The 19427-nt window shown below is 39.7% G+C and overlaps 1 protein-coding gene across 1 annotated transcript; it reads left to right on the forward strand.

Annotated features, from left to right (window-relative positions):
* Positions 1-229: 229 nt before the first annotated feature.
* On the forward strand, positions 230-7305 carry LOC146562390 (arrestin domain-containing protein 3-like). Its single transcript, XM_085294109.1, has 6 exons — positions 230-590; positions 3239-3296; positions 4237-4384; positions 5017-5113; positions 5646-5902; positions 6119-7305. The coding sequence occupies exons 1-6, from the start codon at positions 335-337 to the stop codon at positions 6728-6730; spliced, it is 1428 nt and encodes a 475-aa protein (XP_085150235.1). The 5' UTR covers positions 230-334; the 3' UTR covers positions 6731-7305.
* Positions 7306-19427: the final 12122 nt, after the last annotated feature.

Raw genomic sequence — 19427 nt, forward strand, 5'->3', positions numbered from 1 at the left:
CAGTTGTTGAAGGATTCCTGAGAAAGTGCGTGTGTGCTAGAGTACCCTGTCAGCGGACCTGTATTTATGAATGAAACTAATGCGCTTTAAAAACAGGGAACAGGGAATCTTCCTCACAATCCAGCTTCCTGTGACCACTCTCTCCGTTCTACAGCGGATGGCAGTAGAGGTCTTCCAGCAGTAACGACCCTCCTGGGCGTGGTCTTCTGCTCACCACAGTTTACGACAAACGCCATAGTGTCTCGGCCAAGGAGTAGCGTGTAGTGGAAACGTTTGTTAAGTAGTAACAGTCTTTTATTTTTTCATATTATTGTGCCTGAACCGCTTTGCTACGATGCCTTCAGTTGAAAGCTTTACTGTCGCATATGACGCAGTGAATGAATTCGTGACTTTTTCGGAGGGAGACACTATAACAGGGACTGTAACTCTGGCCTTATCCAAGGAAACCTCAGTTCAAAGCCTGTTTATCAAGGCGAAAGGGGACGCTAACGTCCGGTGGTCTCAGAAGAGCGGTGACCATACTCATACGTACTCTGCGCACACAAGATATTTCAAACTAAAGGAATTTTTAATCCCAGAGGGCGCCAGCGGTATGTAACACACTTTACAGTCTTCTTGTAAATGTTTGTTTTTGCAATGTATTGTAAATGTATTTGCAAAAAAACAAAACAAAAACCCGACAACGAAACAACAACAAAGAATTAAAGGTATTCAATTAATCTTTAGTGTTGCAAATGTAGAAGGAGCTATCAATTTTTGGCAAAGTAATTAGGCAATTACTTTTACACAGCGCACAAAAACACTGTGACGTCAGACACATTCACACTCACTTTTTTCATCTGCGTAAATAAATCACATGGCTGATGATATGTGCCATGGTGATCCATAAATATGATCACAAGTTTATTTAATTATTTTCAACCCAACAAAACTAATAACAAAAACATGATGCTGATGCTATGAACACTCTACACACATGAGTCAAGATGCAGAAAAACTGCTCACGGAAACGCTGCACACTCCAGTTATCATAGTTATCATAGTTTTCGTTTCCCTCTCTTTTATGATTTCCCAGACAGATAATGTGTAGCTTGCTCATCAGCTCAGAAGAGACCACAACCTAACATCTAACATTGTTTTCTGAAAACTTCCCCAGACAGTGGCAAAGACTTGCACTTTCATATTCAATTCAGCTTCTCCATCAAGTAGTTTTAGCCGTTTCATACAGGGTTCAGCATATTAGTTTTCACAGGCGTGCTCTATATCTCAACAATGGCTCATATTAGGATGACAGTTTTACCAAACAGGTCAAGTGCCTCTATGCATGTCATTAGTTTAAATATTTACCTATTTTACTTAATCTCATATGTCATTGTACTGAATTTGAGCAACCCTAAGCTTAATGCAGATTACTTTTAACAATTATCCACCTCAATTAAATCTATGGTCTGGAGCACAGGCTGTTGTCGAACAGGGCAAGCTAAAGAATAAACATTTTGTGTCAGCAAGGGGTAGGGGAAAGCCATTCACCAGAGCATATCTTAAGTGCTGCTGATGTGGGCTGGCGTCCTCCACACGCTCTTCAAGGCTGGTGTGTTTTCTGAAAACTTCTAACACTTGAATCTCTTCCATTTATAAGCCTGCGATTAACCGCACGGCTCAGGTCCGCGTGAAACCCGCGCAAGCAAAGCTGATTACACAGCAAGCAAGACACGAAGTAGGCAAAGTTCTTCATGTTTCTCGTGCACGGGAGAGAACCGGACAAACGCCGTTCCTTCGCTTGACCCCAGTTGCTCTCGTCCGCTCCCCCTATTGAGGTTACATGAATATGCATAGGTTCATTAACATATGACGTCTACATACACACAAAGAGTACCTTGCCTGTGTGTGTGTGTGTGTGTGTGTGTGTGTGTGTGTGTGTGTGTGTGTGTGTGTGTGTGTGTGTGGGGTCAGAGTGTGACCCCATAAATGACTTCCCTAAACCTGCTGGTCTGGAAGTCCAACAGTTCATCTAAACAAAAGGCACTTAGACTAAAACCTACCATAAAACAATAAGAGAAGGTACAACCTCTCCCATGCTCCCAGAGTGCTCTCTAATGCACACAAAGTTTGCAGACTGGTAGAGGTTTGATCCTTAATAATCTACAACTAATTATAAAACTCTAAGCATATATAAGTAGATATTTCTAAGCATAAATGACAATCAACAATACAAAACCTAACACTATTTATCGAGGTAAAAAGTCTCATTGACATTAAAGATGTATTTTTAACATAGTTAACTTTTAACTGTGTATTTATTGGCATTTATTAGTCTTTATTAGTATTCATAGTATATTTGGTGTATATTTGGTGTGTTCTTGGATACTGCTGGATTTTGAGAAATTTCCCCTGGCGATGAATGTATTTTTTTTTTCTTTCTCTTCTTTGCAAAAAAATATAACATTTCAAAGACACGTTTCTCAAACAGAATACACGTGAATGGGAAACAAAACATGTTATATTAAATACTTTTATATTTAATTGTTAGTGTTGAAGTTCTAATTTATAATTTAATAAATGTAATAATAATAATGTGTGTTCTGTGAAGAAAGTTCAAGTGACTCAAAAGAAATGGGTTGATTATACTTTAGAAAAAACAGTAAGTACAATAATGCACATGTAAAAAATCTGTGCTTTCCTTATTTTCTATATAAATCCTGTTAACTACAGTCTATTTATCAATATATTACACGTTTAAAAAAAAAATCACACACACACACACACACACACACACACACACACAGAAACAGGACACCTGTTCTTAAGCATACCTTTCTTTTGTACTTTGGGGACAAACCTACTATCAACTTAACACTTAAACATTCATCTGTTTTTTTTGCTTGTTTTTATTTTACATAATTGTGTATATTTAACATTTTGAAATATAATTTCGATACAGAAACATGAGCGTTTAAGCATGTTAGTTGGTCAAACTGGAGTCATAGACTGTATTAGAAGCCCAATATAGAATCTTTATTTACAATCAGCAGCTACAAAAAGCATCTAATTTCTCCTTTTTTTGTCTCTTTATTCGTGGTTAAAGCAGACTGCAAAGTGTCTAAGTAAATTACAGGAGTCACAGGAATGTAGAGGACAAAACTTGTAATACTAAAGTGCAGTAGAAAAGTATTGAATAGTAATCGTTATGTACCTGTATTTGAAAATTTTACAATACTTCATTTTCCTTCATTTTCAGAAACGGTTTTGCCCCAAGGGATTCATGTCTACAGATTCAGTTTCCAAATACCACCAGGGTAAGTACAGTTAGTCAGCTGACCAAAACAATGGTTTGCATTTACACTTTAACAGTGATTCGAACAAACACAAAAAGTGGATCAATAAAATAGCAGCAACTCAGGGCATTTAGGCATGTAGATATGGTTAAGACGATGTGTTGAAGTTTGAACTTAGTGTCAGAATGGCGAAGAAAGATGAGTTAAGTGAATTTAAATGTGGCATCTTTGTTTGTCCCAGAGTATTTTTTCAGTATCTACTGAGTTTTTCTTACACAACATCTCTAGGGTTTACAGCGTAAATATCCAGTTAGCAGCTGTTGTCCAAGTGAAAATTGCTCATGTCAAGTCAGAAGAGAATGAAAAGGCTGCTTTGAGCTGATATGAAAAGTAACTCAAAAATCACTCATTACAACAAGCGTATAAGTAGAATATCTGAATGTACAGCACGTTGAACTTTGAAGTAGATGGGCTACAGCAGCAGAAACCACACCTATCAACTGAGAATTCATCCTTCTTTAGCAACATTTCATGCTGCTGCTGCTGGTGTAATGGCTTGAGGGATATTTTCTTGGCACACTTTGGAACCCTTAGCTTGAGCTGACAATCATTAGAGGCTACTTGAGTATTGTGGCTGGCCATATCCATCCGTTTATAACCACATTGCTGTTTCCAGCTTTGTGAGATACCATGTCACAAAGCTCATATCGTCTCAACCTGGTTTCTTGAACATTATGAGTTCACTATAGCATAATGGACCAAAATCTCCAAGGAATAATCCCAGCATGTTGTTGAATCTGTGCCACAAAGAACTGAGGCAGTTCTGAAAACAAAAGGGGTTCAAACCATCACAAGTAAGGTGTACTTCATAACTTGACTGCTGAATGTGTACATGCGTTGGAAACATGATGTTATTTCACTTGACATTGCATAACTTAAAGTCTGCTGTTTCCCTACACAGAAGCATGCCTTCATTCTTCAGAGGGACTCATGGAAAAATTGTCTACAAGCTAGAAGCAAAACTGTTAAGGGGCTGGAGGATGAACAGTACAGCAGAGAAGGAGATCAAATTTGTCTCCAAATGTGTTCCAAACCTTCATTCTCTGATGGTGTGTACAGTACTTAAAAATACATTCAGCCATCTTTGATATGTTGTGTATTCTCCCGCTACGTGGTATGCACTCAGTGCCAACCGTCCTTCTTGTACACGTAGCACTTCTTGGGGGGTTCATATACGAGAAAAACAATGGTTGTTTCAAATAATGGCCATTATTGGCCAGATAATTCTACTTTCATTTGTTCAAGGTAGGCGATACAGCTCTGAGAACTATCCACGAACACACTGTAATGGAGGTGAAATGTTTCCCAGCAGAAATGTTAACAATCCAAAAGACTCAGCTCTAATTATTAACAGTAATGACCGGTGCATTCCGTTTAAAGTGTTACCTGGTTGATCCAGCTCCATCAGTTAAAGCAGTGACAGGTGAAACGAATAGAATTGATAATCTTGTCATAATGCAGTGCTGCTATCCTTGTAATACACACCAACGTACCATAACCATGCTAAAGACCCAGCATATGCCTTCAGCAAGGCAATCCCGATAGCAGTGGTCTCCCCACAGCAGGATAATATGCCCTGCCCCACAAGAAAGAGGTTTATACCCAGGCCCCCAAAACACCAACTGTCTTCTGCTTTCTGCCAGGCCTCTTAGGACTGTTTTGCTTGTTTATTCCACTGTAGTCACCGCAAGTTGGTTCAACGAACAAAAAGATGGGTTTTTTCTCAAAAGGACACGTACACATGGATGTAACTGTGGACAGGATCGGTTACGCAGCAGGTATTAAAATTTCTTTTCAAATGTTGTAGGTCTCAATTCGTTTTATACTCTTTTCTCATTATACCAAAAAATATTTTTGTGTGGTTGAACATAGGCAGAGTTCAATAAATTAGCTAATAATGGAGGATGCAAAAAGACTATTGAGATCATAGTTGACAAACTTTTCATTCCCATAATGTAGAAACTATCCAATTTATTGGCATCTTGTAAGTAAAGAGATATTAATATGTTATCTGCTTTATTTAATGTATTTTGTCCATTCCAGTGCCCCAAAGGCCAACTTGATCATTTGGCATCCAGGGAAACCTATTTGCCACAGTGTTAATACAACTGCAAGTTAAGCCTGTACTCTTAAGAAATAAGAAATCTAGGGATGTTGCCTACCTTGCACTTTCAGAAATTCCTTTCCAATAGTTTGACTTTAAGTAATAGGTGTTGTGACTTTCTGGTGTATATTAGACAATGGCACTTTAGTCAACTGAAAAATGTAAAGACAATTGTATTTAAAATCTTCTTTTTTTTTTTTTTACAGGTGAAACAATAGTGGTTCTTGCTAAAGTTGACAATTCTTCATCCAGTGACATGACACCGAAATTTAGCTTAATACAGAAAGTCGTGTACCATGCCAATGGCAGAACCAAACATGAGAATACAGTTTGTCATAAAGTTGCTGACAACTGTATTAAACCAAAAACACGGAAGGAGCTCAGATGTGAAATAAAGATTCCTAGTGATTACATGCTGACAATCCAGAACTGTGATATTATCTCAGTGGAATACTGTGTAAAGGTATGTAGTACTGTATCCTAAAGCAAAACTTGAATTTTTGTGGGAACCGATATTATGATTTATGCATGACAGAGCCATTTGTAATTAACTGTGTGAACAGCAATGAATATCATTGAGGAAGTGGCGTTCAGATGTTCTCTTGTTGCTTTTCCAGTGTAAAAATAAAAGCATCATGTACTAATGAGACAGATTTACATATATTTTTCTTTCTCCTAGGTATATCTGGACATCAGCTTTGCTTTTGATCCAGAGATTCTGTGCCCAGTGGTCATTTTACCTCCTGGCTTGGCTCCTGGCTGTCTGAGTAATATAAATGTAGGTCCCTATCCAACAGGTGCTATTGGGGGTCCAAGCAACAGTGACTTCCCTCCCCCCACAATGCCCATGGGCCTTCAATCTATGTCTCCACATTCAGGCAGTTATGGATATCCAGGAGTCCAAAGCTATTCAGCACCACCACCACCTATATACCCAAATAACCCTGCTGTATATGGTGGACCAGCGGGTGTGCAAACTTCTCAGCCAACACACATGTTTGGAAGCTACAATAACCCAGTGCCACAGGTGCCTTCGCCATATGGAACTCCATTTTCATCTTCATTATCTTCTGTCCTGCACCCGCCACCACCCCCAACACCACCCCAACAATTTCACCAACCCCCATCTGCCCTTGAGAGCCAGCCATCTCCTTCTATTCAATCTCCAGTACCTCCTGCGTACAAAATGCTGCCTTCTGCACCAGTGATGAATGTAGACTTCCTGTCTCAGTCAGATGGAGCTCCTCCATCATACTCACTCCTTTTCCCAGACAAATCTGATGCAAAATAACTGACTAAATGCTAAATGGTCAATTAGTGAGTTATTTAGTTATAAACTAAACCTGTGTAGGTACAGATTTGACATTAGACCACCCCTATTATGTCTTGAACAATTTTTTATTAAAATGAAATTGTTAATGTATGCAGTATTTATCATTTAGTCACCTATATACTGGACTTTATATACTGGGCATAAATAAGACTTTTGCACTGCATGTGATTTAATGAGCAGGTCAGGTCACTCATTAACTTTGTACAGCTACTTATGCCTTAATTATCATGGTGCACTGTATTTTGCATTGTTCAAAGTGCCCTTTTCAGTATTAATATCTACCTCACTGCTCTATTTAGTAGGGGTGGGGGAAAAAATCGATACTGTGTAGTATCGTGATATTTTGTTTGCTAATAATGTATCGATACAGGGACAGCAGAAATCGATATTTTGTTACAAAAAAAGTTTTTGTGGACTGGACTGACTTCAGAGCATGTTGATCCTTTTTCTGAGCAAGAATCCTGACATTCCTTCACTGTCCAAATGTGTTTAACTTTTTTTTTTGACAGCAATAAACATGACAGTTTACTGATTTTAATGTAAGACATGTTTTATTTTAATTAAGTTTAAAACTTTTTTATTTAATGTAAAATTATATTTTGTTTTAATTTACTTTCAAATTCTTCAGTTGCTGAATGGGCTGCATAGTTTTCATAAATTACATAGTTTAGAATAGTTATAATTGTACCAGATGGTTGCATTCAGTTAAGTTGGACTAGACTGTAATACAAACCGTTCAGTTTGTCAACAATAAAACTGACTGAAATGAGAGAAGGACTGAGTGCGAGACTTTGATATTAGATAAATGAATATTGATAAAGTTTACCTTTATGTACAGAATCTGAATATCGCAAAATATTTTAAAAAATTGCAATAATATTGTATCGTGGGATGTATGGTGATTCCCACCTCTACTATTTAGAGGAATATTATAACAAAATTGCCAACACTGCATCAGGCTTTTTAGATATATATATATATATATATATATATATATATATATATATATATATATATATATGAGACATATTTATTTCCTCTATACTTTAGTGTGTTGAGTTTATCTCAGTTCAATGCAATTTTACCTATGTAGCGTCAAATCACAACAACAGTCAAAGCGTTTAATATTTTTCCTACCTCTGTTATAAATATTTATTATTATAAAATGTTACAATATTATTTTTTTGCAAACTGCCAGTTTTTTCTCTGAGTTGTAGAGCTGAATAAAGTTATGTGAAGTTTATTTTTTGAATAGTAGTAATTAGTTAATTTTTTTTATATGGTAGAGCATGTCCACAATAGTCAAACTGATAGTAAGTAATCTCATTCATCTGATTTTTTCAATCTTATCAGGCAACTCTCTTTAACAGTGTGAAATCTTGTTCTAGTCTAATACCCTTGGCCGTCAAACAATTTTGAAGACAGATTTACTCTGAATACCAAACCAAAATTGCGCAAGTCCTTCCTGCTGTGCAATAGCTGAGGTGATTTGCTTAAAGCAATGTTGTAAAAATGTTGCAACTGTTTTACATGGGTTAGGCAGTTGGATATGTTTTCTTCTTTCTTTTTTAAACCTCATGCTTTAGGCAAAGGCAGACAATCATTTGTAAATTCAGCTGGCTGGCATCAAAGAAAGCAGTCCATTTGACCAACAATCTAGCATGTCTCCAATACAGGACTTCAGTCTCACTTATGAATCGGTCAGCAATGATGACATTTTTCCTGGAGGAGACACTATCGTAGGCACAGCTACTTAAAGAAAAAAAAATTCTGACCAATACATAAATAAACTGAAATAACTGATAATAAACTGAAAAGACAAAAGACAATGGACTTCATTCACGACTAGTTCACACATAAACTCTGTGGATGAATGTTTCACAGAGAAATCTGTGATTCATTGGGACTTTCTTATCTGAATTTATCTGTAATAATAATAATGGATTGGATTTATATAGCGCTTTTCAAGGCACCCAAAGCGCTTTTACAATGCCACTATTCATTCACTCTCACATTCACACACTGGTGGAGGCAAGCTACAGTTGTAGCCACAGCTGCCCTGGGGCAGACTGACAGAAGCGAGGCTGCCATATCGTGTACTCATTGAACAAATTGTTAGACCCTGTGTACAAGCAGATGATGAAGACCTGGATGTGTTATGTTAAAGTCAAGCAAGGAAAAATAGTGGTTGGAGACTGCAGTACAACCAAAATTATCCCAAATGTGTACATCAAAAGCAAGATCTTGTTGTCTCTTAAATGGTTGCTTCAAACATGGGGACCTGATCTGCAACCATTTTCAGGTCAGTGATTTAAATGAAAATGACAATAGGAAGACAGAAGGTAATGCCTGTCACATGCCTGTCTCCCAGTACTCGTGACAGGCATAAACCTACTATGGTCATATTGTTTATGAGGAAACAAATATGTGAGCTTTACTTCACAGATAACATAATTATTTTGCTTCTACTTTGTACCCTCAATATTTACGGAGTACAAAGGAGCAGTAATAAACTATTGGTCAAATTCATCATGTATTTAATAACAACTATGAAAAGTGGGGACAGTGCTTTTCAGCTGTGGTACCAAGCTCTGAAACTGTTAATCACTCCACCTCCACCTGCTCATGATTAGATAGAATTGTGGAACATCTTTGTCTAAATAATGTAGGCTAATCTGGACAGAGGTGATCTTAATCATTACTAAATTTATAGGCATACTGGTAATCTACAAAAATGCCATTATAGCTATGATAACCTATGCAACTGCAGTCTATATTGCTAATAATATCATTCACCAGCATCTTTGCACATTCACAACTGCTTTTGTTGTTATGGTGCTTAGGTTACTGCCAATACTTGTGGGAGGTACTGATGACAGAACCAGGGTGTACAAAAGAGTAACATCCCTAACGTAGCATGCAGCCATCACAGACATGCATACTTAACCTGTCACGTACAAAAATGTCATCTACATTATAAGTGTCATGATGTGTGCTGTGGCAGGCAGGATGTAGGACCCAAAAGCAGGACTCTGAGACAGAATGACAAACTAAAGGCGGCAGCTTCATTGCTGGAGAACGTATGAACATGAAATACAACTGAACTAGAAACTCAAAAACAGAAACACTACCTTACTAGAAGCACAGAGAAGAAAGAAAAAAAACAGCACAGTGAGGGTATGACACTTCAGGACTTAAAAACACAGGCAGGACAACGAGAGGATGGGGAACAGGTGGTAACACAGCTGGGACAAATTAGACCTAACGACACACACTGATGGAGGTAAAACATAATCTCTAATAGCAAGAAACTAAACAATTTAACATGAATACATGAAAATACAATAAAACCATAAACCACTCAAAGAATCTAACTATCCTTTTAACCAGTTAACACAGTCCAAAACCTAGAGATTAAAAACTAACATAAGCACACAAACACAAAAAAACTGATATAAAACAAAGAAATATTAACCAAAATCAAACAAAGCACATGAACACTTGGTCACCAGACACAGGACCATGACAAAAGGACTGGGTCTGTTTGGTACCGTGTCCATAGTCCTGTTCAGTGAGTGAAAATATATACTCCAAGGAACAAGCCCAAATGTCTGTTTACTATCAACAGAAAACTGCTAACCAGGAAGTCGATAGATAGATAGATAGATAGATAGATAGATAGATAGATAGATAGATAGATAGATAGAATAATTTTATTTCGAACATACAAATATAACTGAAATAACAAGAGAAAAGAAAAACAACCACAAACGCCCAATCCCCTTTACAAACCATCCTAGACTTGTGTAAGTTAAGATGTAAATGACCACTTGATCGAAGGGCTCTGGAGGGTGTATAAAGCAGCAAAAAGTCAGACAAATAGTCTGGCCGTTTAGCACTTTATAAGTCAAAAGTAAGATTTTAAATTTAATTCTAAAACGCACTGGAAGCCAATGAAGGGAAGCAAGCACGGCAGTAATGTGTTGGTGTCTCTTCACATGAGTCAAAAGGCGGGCTGCAACATTTTGTACAAGTTGGAGCCGTGCCAAGCTGGACTGACTGACACCAACGTATAGTGAATTACAGTAATCCAGTTGAGATAAGACGGACGGACGGATTGCTCGTTCCAAGTTTTTAAAGGATAAAAATTATCTCACCTTGGATAGGAGCCGTAATTTAAAAAAGGACCACTAAACAACTGAATTAATTTGTTTTTCAAATGTAAGTTTGCTATCCAAGAAACCTCCCAGATTTTTACAAGCCCAAATCTGGGGCATTGAAATTACAGCTTAGTCCAAAAATAATTATTTTATCCTCATTGAAGGTAAGAAAATTTGAGGCCATCCAGGTTTTAACTTCGTAAAGACATTTGAATAGGGATTCCACGGGAGTGGAAGTGTTTCTATTAAACCGAAGATAAATCTGGGTGTTGTCGGCATAAGCGTGAAAGCAGATGTTATGCTTCCTAAACATTAGGCCTAGGGGTAACATATAGACTGAAAAGAGAATTGGGCCTAATACAGAACCCTGCGGGTTCCACAAGGAAAAGGAGCTGGGGAAGAAATAAAATCATCAAGACTCATGGAAAAAGTTCTGTCAGACAGGTAAGACCTAAACCATTCCAAAGGGATGCCTTTGATACCACATTGCTCCAAACGTGAGATCAGAATGCTGTGGTCAACAGTATCAAAGGCTGCAATTAAGTCTAGAAGCAGGAGCACAGCTGAGTCTCCTGAGTCGGTGATTAATAAAATATCATTAAGTACTTTTAGGAGGGCAGTTTCTGTACTGTGGTGGGTTTTGAAGCCCGGCTGGAACTTCTCGAAAATATTATGACTATTTAGAAAGGATTGTAGCTGCTCAAATACAATCCTTTCTAGAATTTTTGACAGAAACGGAAGCTTGGAAATAGGTCTGAAATTAGCAAGAACAGAGGAGTCGAGGTTTGTTTTTTTAAGTACTGGCTGCACTACAGCGTGCTTGAATCCAGTTGGTCCTATTCCAGAGCTAAGACTACTATTACAAATAGTTAAAATGTCAGGGCCGACTACCTTAATAATCTTTTTTTAGAAAATGTGTTGGGACTTCATCTGTGGGGCAGGATGATGTCTTTATGCTATTACAAAGATCTTCCACTTGGTTAAGACATACAGGCTCAAACTGGTCAAAAGCAGTTGAGCAGGTATATGTTAATGAGACATCATACAGAGACAGGGTATATGCAGATCGAAGCATTTCTTAATTCTTATTAATAAAGAACTCCAAGAATCTATTGCAGGTTTCACCGGAGCTATCTATATGGAAGGCAGGGGAGGTATTCAAGGCCAAATCAATTGAGAAAAGAGTTATTAGAGTTGTTCTCAATATTTGCTGCTTTGTACATTGTTCCTGCAGTGCTGAAGTCAACAAAATCCTTAAATTTCAGAATTTTGAGAAAGAAAAATCTGATATTTATGCCTTTGTACATGATTTATGATTTTGGGCTCTTGGCTTTCGGCGGAGGCGGTCACGTTTTCTCTTGTCTCCTCTCCCTCCCTTATCTTCCTGCTTGACTTCCCTTGTCTTTGTCTAGTCTCCTCTAACTCTCAGAGACTCTCTCCGTCTTGTTCTCTAAAAAAATAAATGCCTAAATGTCACTGACACCCCTGACGAGAAATCTGGGCGTGGGCCTGTGGGAACATTTGCTGCCAGGTATGAGTGGCGTATCATGTCTCTGGCAGCACTCTCAATAGAGGATGTTGAAGACACCTACCTACCTATTCAGAACCATGATAACTGGATTCCTGCTGATTGGAACTGGCACAGCCCTGGCTTATCAACAAATAATGAAAAGCGGTCACAGCTGTTCAAGATCCCACAAGGCTGGTCAGCATGACTGACGATGGGTAGAGCCATGAGCACTCAGACTGTGTTTAGTGAACGTGATATGGATTAAATCACAGAGAAGCTCACGGCTCTGCAACAGGAGATCTAGAATTGGGACCAGTGACAGACATTAGAGCAACTACGGAACTGGAAAGCAGCTCTTCGCCCTACACCAAACCCAAACAATCACAATCTATCATTTGGCCTTCACTCATGAACTGGAAGCTCGAAATCCGGAGCTGGAACAAATACTCCCCAGATTACAAGACTGTGTTGACTCTCTGCCCTATCCTTCTACTTCCTCAAGGTCATCTGCATCAACTTGGGGATTGTTGACTTTCACTTAACTAGGTGAAAGGAGACCGTCTCATTAGTTGGATACAGGATACACACACACACACACACACACACACACACACACACACACACACACACACACACACACACGTACTCAGACACTGATATACAGTCACCCCTACAAACACTTCTGATGTACTTGTCTTTTATGTTGTGAGATGTGATGATTCATGTGCTATATATACCTGCTGATGGTTCCAACACCATCATTAAGTTTGCAGATGACACCACGGTGATTGGCCTCATCAGTGACAACGATGAGGCCGCCTACAGGGAGGAGGTGGATCGTCTGGCTGAGTGGTGCGACAGAAACAACCTGCTGCTTAACACCGAGAAGACCAAGGAGCTCATCGTGGACTACAGGAGGAATGCTGACCCACATCCACCCATCCACATTAAGGGGACGGCTGTGGAGCGTGTGAGCAGCTTCAAGTTCCTGGGAGTCCACATCTCCGAGGATCTCACCTGGACGACCAACTGCTCCAAGCTGGTCAAGAAGGCTCACCAGCGTCTCTTCTTCTTGAGGACTCTGAGGAAGAACCACCTGTCCTCAGACATCCTGGTGAACTTCTATCGTTGCACCATCGAGAGCATCCTGACCAACTGTATAACAGTCTGGTACGGGAACTGCTCTGCCTCGGACCGGAAGGCGTTGCAGAGGGTCGTGAAAACTGCCCAGCGCATCGCCGGAGCACCACTTCCTGCCATAAAAGACATCTACAGGAAGCGGTGTCTGAAAAGGGCTGGGAAAATCATCAAAGACCCCAGTCACCCATCACATGGACTCTTCACCCTCCTGCCCTCTGGGAGGCGCCACAGGAGCCTCCGGACTAAGACCACCAGGTACCGGAACAGCTTCTTCCCCACAGCTGTCAGACTCCTGAACTCTGCCTCCTGACATCTGACCCACGTTAAACTCATGGACTGAACATACACACACCCACAATGGACAACTGTACCCTCAAACACAATAATAACATGGACTGAACCACCACTCACAACCACTAGCACTTTATATAGCCTCTGTAGAAACTATCTACACCCTCACTTATCTTAACTGCACTACTGTATAGCTCTGTGTAAATAATCATTCTGTACATTCGATAATCTTTAATCCTACAACTGTTTACAACTTGCATAGTTCCCATTTCTGTATAGCTGTATATCCCAGATTCTGTAAAGTTATTTATTTCATATTCTGTATAGTTTTTCATATTTATATCCTGTTCATATCCTGTACATAGCTTGTACTCACTACAGCCTGTACATACTTATAGTTATAGAATATTCACAACATACTTCATACCGTGTACATTATAACATACCATAATAGACCCATTTCTGTAATATACTCACATATCTATATTATTGCTAATACATATTGTAATATATCTATATCACTAAAGCACTTCTGGATGGATGCAAACTGCATTTCGTTGCCCTGTACCTGTGCATGTGCAATGACAATAAAGTTGAATTCTATTCTATTCTATTCTATATGTGCTAGGGTGTTTTTTTCTGTTCTCAAACTGATCAAAGTTCTTTTTTCTCTTCTTCGTTCCTTATATTTTGTATTTCTATTGTTCTACTTCTCCAACCTGTCTTCCTCGTGTGATGTTTGTGTAATGCATGTGTGGTCAGAAGGGTAAAATGGCGCTGAAATGCCGGCAGCCTTAACCAATTTCCTTCGGGATCAACAAAGTTTTAATGGAAATTAAATGAAAACTTAATTGGAGGTTTTTCAGGTGTGCTTTGTTATTTATTTATTTAGTCAAGCATTCATTGGATATGTGATAGCTGTTTTCAAAATCTACAAATTCTCTTTTAAAACACCAAAATCAGTTTGGAGGACAGAATAATTCATCTTGCCACTGGCTTGACTGAAACCACTTTGAATACTATGTTTGGGGACATTCAATCCAAACTCAGAGGATGCTTCCTCCCACTCAATAATGCCATCCACACACTCCTTCGCTATAACATCTAAAAAGAAATAAATAAAATTGCTTTTGCTTGCACACACTGACAGTTAGATAATGGACACACTAAATGAATATATTTTCCTATTTCAATATCTTTACATCTTTATAAAAGAAAATCATTTTATGTATGTTTTTTCAAATTCCAACTGTTTCCTAGATTATTTCTTTTACCTTCCACCCAGTGTTTCCACTGGTCTCATTCTGTCTAGTCCATCAAAGAGTTGATAATAATAATAATAATAATAATAAATTTTATTTATGAGCGCCTTTCAAGTCACCCAAGGACACTTTACAATAGGATAAAACACCTAGTAAAACAATGGCAGAATAAGAACAATAAAATAAAAGCACAAGATAAAATGAACAAACAGTGGATTCACAGTGAATATGCAGATTTGAACAGATGAGTTTTGAGTTGGGATTTAAACTGGGGGAGAGAACCAATATTTCTTATTTCAGGGTGCAGAGAGTTCCACAGCCTGGGAGCAGAGCAGCTGAAAGCTCTGCTTCCCATGGTGGTGAGGCGGAAGGAAGGTACAGTAAGCTGGATAGAAGAAGAAGAACGAAGTGAACGGGCAGAACAAGTGGTGGTTAACAGGTCAGAAAGGTAAGAAGGAGCGAGGTTATGAATGGCCTTGAAGGTGAGCAGAAGAAGTTTGAAAATTATCCGGAATTTCACAGGGAGCCAGTGAAGTTCCTGAAGAACAGGGGTGATGTGCTGGTAGGAGGGGGTTCTGGTGATAATGCGAGCAGCAGAGTTCTGAACCAGTTGAAGCTTATGGAGGGATTTTTGGGGGAGACCATGCAGAAGAGAATTGCAGTAGTCAATACGGGAGGTAACAAGACTATGTACAAGAATGGACGTAGACTGGGTGGAAAGAGAAGGAAGCAATCTGTTAATGTTACGTAGATGGAAGTAGGCAGAACGGGTGAGATTATTGATGTGCGATTTATAGGAAAGTGAACTGTCTAGGATGACACCAAGGCTCTTAATGTCATGGCTAGACGGTCCTCACCGATCGTCTTGCCAATTTGTTGTGGTATTTGTGTGTACTGTGTCGTGTTCTCCTCTCCATCCTGTGCATGTGTTTTTCTGCTGGAACATGTACTTCCGGAAGCCGTGGCACGGAACGGCAGTTGACCGGAGGGGAGTGTCCTGAGCTAGAATCATCGCACCTGTGCGGAATTACCTTGCCAGCGCAGACCTATTTAACGGGGCGGTTGAGTCACAACCAACGCTGGAACGTTGAACTAAACCGGGTAGCGTAGTCATGATTGGCATACCCGGTTTGTGAAGGAGAGGACATTTTCGTTATTGAGCGTGTGTTTTTTCTCATCTGCCTCCAGGGTTCAGGGATTGGAGGAGGAGCCGGCACCAGGAGTTGTTGTGGATTATTACTGCAATGTCACCGTGAGGAGAGGTCGCCGTATCACTGCACTGCCCTTTTTGGATTATAGACTCGAACTGTTAACAAACCTTTTCACTGTAAATAAATCCACTGTCATTCTGCAAGGAGTCTCGCACCTGAGTCCTTTAATCCAATTCACCATGACACTTAACCTGAGGAGAAGGGAAAACTGTGGAGTTATCGATGGTGAATGAGAAATGGTTTGCCTTCAAAAGGTTGGATTTGGTGCCAATAAGGAGGATCTCAGTTTTATCCTCATTGAGCTTTAGAAAATTAGAGGTAAACCAGGATTTTAACTCGGATAGACATTCTGTAAGGGAAGAAGGTGGGAGGGAGGAATCAGGTTTGCAAGAGAGATATAACTGGGTGTCATCAGCAAAACAGTGAAACTGAAGATCAAATTTGCGGAAGATGGTACCTAGAGGGAGGATGTATATTACAAAGAGAAGAGGGCCTAAAACTGAGCCTTGGGGTACACCAGAGGTGACGGGGAATAGATGAGAGCGGAATGATCTTAGTTGAATAAACTGGGAGCGGTCGAGGAGATATGATTGAAACCAGACGAGGGGTGTGTCAGAGATGCCGAGAGAGGAAAGTCTGCTTAGAAGGACAGAGTGGGAAATGGTGTCAAAGGCTGAGCTCAGATCTAAAAGGACAAGAATGGTGAGAAGACCAGAGTCAGCTCCGATTAGAAGATCGTTAGTGACTTTAAGTAGAGCAGTTTCGGTACTGTGACATGAGCGAAAACCAGATTGAAATCTCTCGTAGATGTTATTATTAACCAGATGTAAATGAAGTTGAGCTGCAACCACTTTTTCGAGTATCTTAGAAATGAAGGGTAGATTGGAAATCGGACGGAGGTTGTTAAAGTTGTTAGGATCTAAAGAAGGTTTTTTCAGTATAGGAGTGACTAGAGCAGTCTTCAATAAGGAGGGAACGATACCGGTGGTGAGAGAAGAGTGAATGATAGCAGAAATGAGTGGGAGTAAAGAAGAGAGGCAGGATTTCACAAGCCCCGTGGGCATGGGGTCAAGATGACATGTGGCAGGCTTTGATTTACACATGAACTCGGAAATATCAGATAAATCAGGAAGATGAAAAGTGGAAAACGGCTCAAAAAGGAGAAGAGGTTCTGGAGAGGGCGTAGACACAACATTTGATCTGAGTTGCTGGTGGATGTTATTGATTTTCGTAGTCCAGAACAGCATCAAGGAGTTGCATGTTTCAGAGGAATAGAAGTGCGGTGGTAAAGCGTTGGGGGGTTGAATTAGCTTGTTGAAAACTGAAAACAGAGTCCTTGCATTACCCTCATAAGAACTGATAATACCAGAGTAGAAGATTTGTTTGGCCTTGTTAATGGAGTCTTTATACTGAAGTGCGTGGTATTTATAGATTTCTGAATCAACAGTTGAACCAGATTTCTTATATTTACGCTCTAGCTGCCGAGCTTTGACCTTCAGAGCTCGGAGGTCAGAGGTAAACCAGGGAGCAGAGCGAGCAAAGGAAACAGAGTGGGTTTTTACAGGAGCCAGAGAATCAAGGACAGTGAGTAGACAATTATTATAATATAACAACAAATCATCAGGAGTAGAATAGAAGTCCGGAATCTGAACATTGTCCAAACTGGTAGTAAGAATGTCCATATCAATGTTCTTGATGTTGCGGAACAAGATGAGACGGGTTGGCTTGGTAGAAGAGCAGCAGAGAGTGAGGTTAAATGAAAGGAGGAAGTGGTCAGTTATGGGGATTTCAGTAGCAGAAAGATTCGAGGGAGTAAGGCACTTTTACGGTGGAACAAAGAAATTCACGGCAGTTATGTTAATAATATGCGCATCTGCTGCATCCGCTGAAAAGCTGCAGCTGTTACACACGCAGCTGCAGCTTTTCAGCGGACTGAAAAGTGCGAACATGTGGACGGGTCCGTTGTGCATTGTTTACAGTGGTGCCGAAACCCAGGATTGGGGCACCTCAGACAGTACCTTTTTTTATTGCGGCTGTCGACTTACACATGCGGCTGCAGCTTTTTGGCTACAGTCTACACACATCAACAACAACAACAGGACCCAGTTCATTATGTTTTAAGCCGGCCAGTCAAGATTGCGCTCAGGTGCGTCCGCCTCCCCCGCAGCCGTGCCACATCCCATGCCCCGCCACAGCTTTGCAGTCAACAACAGGCTCACCGCAACCACTGAATAGTATTAAACTCTCAGTAAATTATATACATTTTCATCTCTCTTCACAAGTTTCTGGACTTATTTTTTTATAAGACTAAGATTGAACTTTATTTTTCCGTGTTTGGCAATGTTCACATTCTGTTTAACTTGTTGCTTTTTTGAAGAAGTAGTGCAGACTCATGAAGCAGTCTAGTGACAAAAGTTACAAATAGTTGTTTGAAATGAAAGTTGTTTGTTTAACTCAGGAATTCGCATGATAAGGTGGGGCCAGGTTTCACAATGAACTCACCCGAAACTCTGGCTGATTGGGACCCACACCCAGTTTCACACCTTGGCTCAGGCGATTAGAGGATCATCAGGGGGTCCTTTTGTCCCTCTGTGGGGGGCTACTCCCACTAGGTTTATATCTGGGACTCTCCACCATTTGACCTTAGAACTGAAGAAGCTTCTCGGGTGAGAGGTGAAACGCCTTCAAGTAACTTAAAGAAGTCCAGACGCTTTTCTTTGCAAGCTCCTTTGACTACGATGACCTGGATGACTGAGAACCTTCACAGACATATTGTTTGTTTAAAAAAATAACTGAAGGATTCATTGTGAAAGAGCTTATTATCTAATAAATTTGCAGCTAGGCTTTTCTGTCATTGTTTTGTTTAGGTGGGGGCATGAAAATATTTATTCCTGCCATGTGGGGAATGATGTAAAAAGTTTAAGAACCACTGCTGTATGGAAACAGGTAAGGTTTGGTTTGACTGTGTCATAATCATTTAAATTGCTGCCCAGTGACGTCTTAGAGATTGAGAACGCTGGCCTATTGAGAGACAGTTCAGCTCTTTACCCTTATAACAGTATCAATTGTTTAATGAAGCCA

Source organism: Mchenga conophoros, linkage group LG12, assembly GCF_057382185.1.
Source record: "Mchenga conophoros isolate Kocher_MC1m ecotype Shallow Benthic linkage group LG12, M_conophoros_male_GT1.1, whole genome shotgun sequence".
NCBI classification, from domain to species: domain Eukaryota; kingdom Metazoa; phylum Chordata; class Actinopteri; order Cichliformes; family Cichlidae; genus Mchenga; species Mchenga conophoros.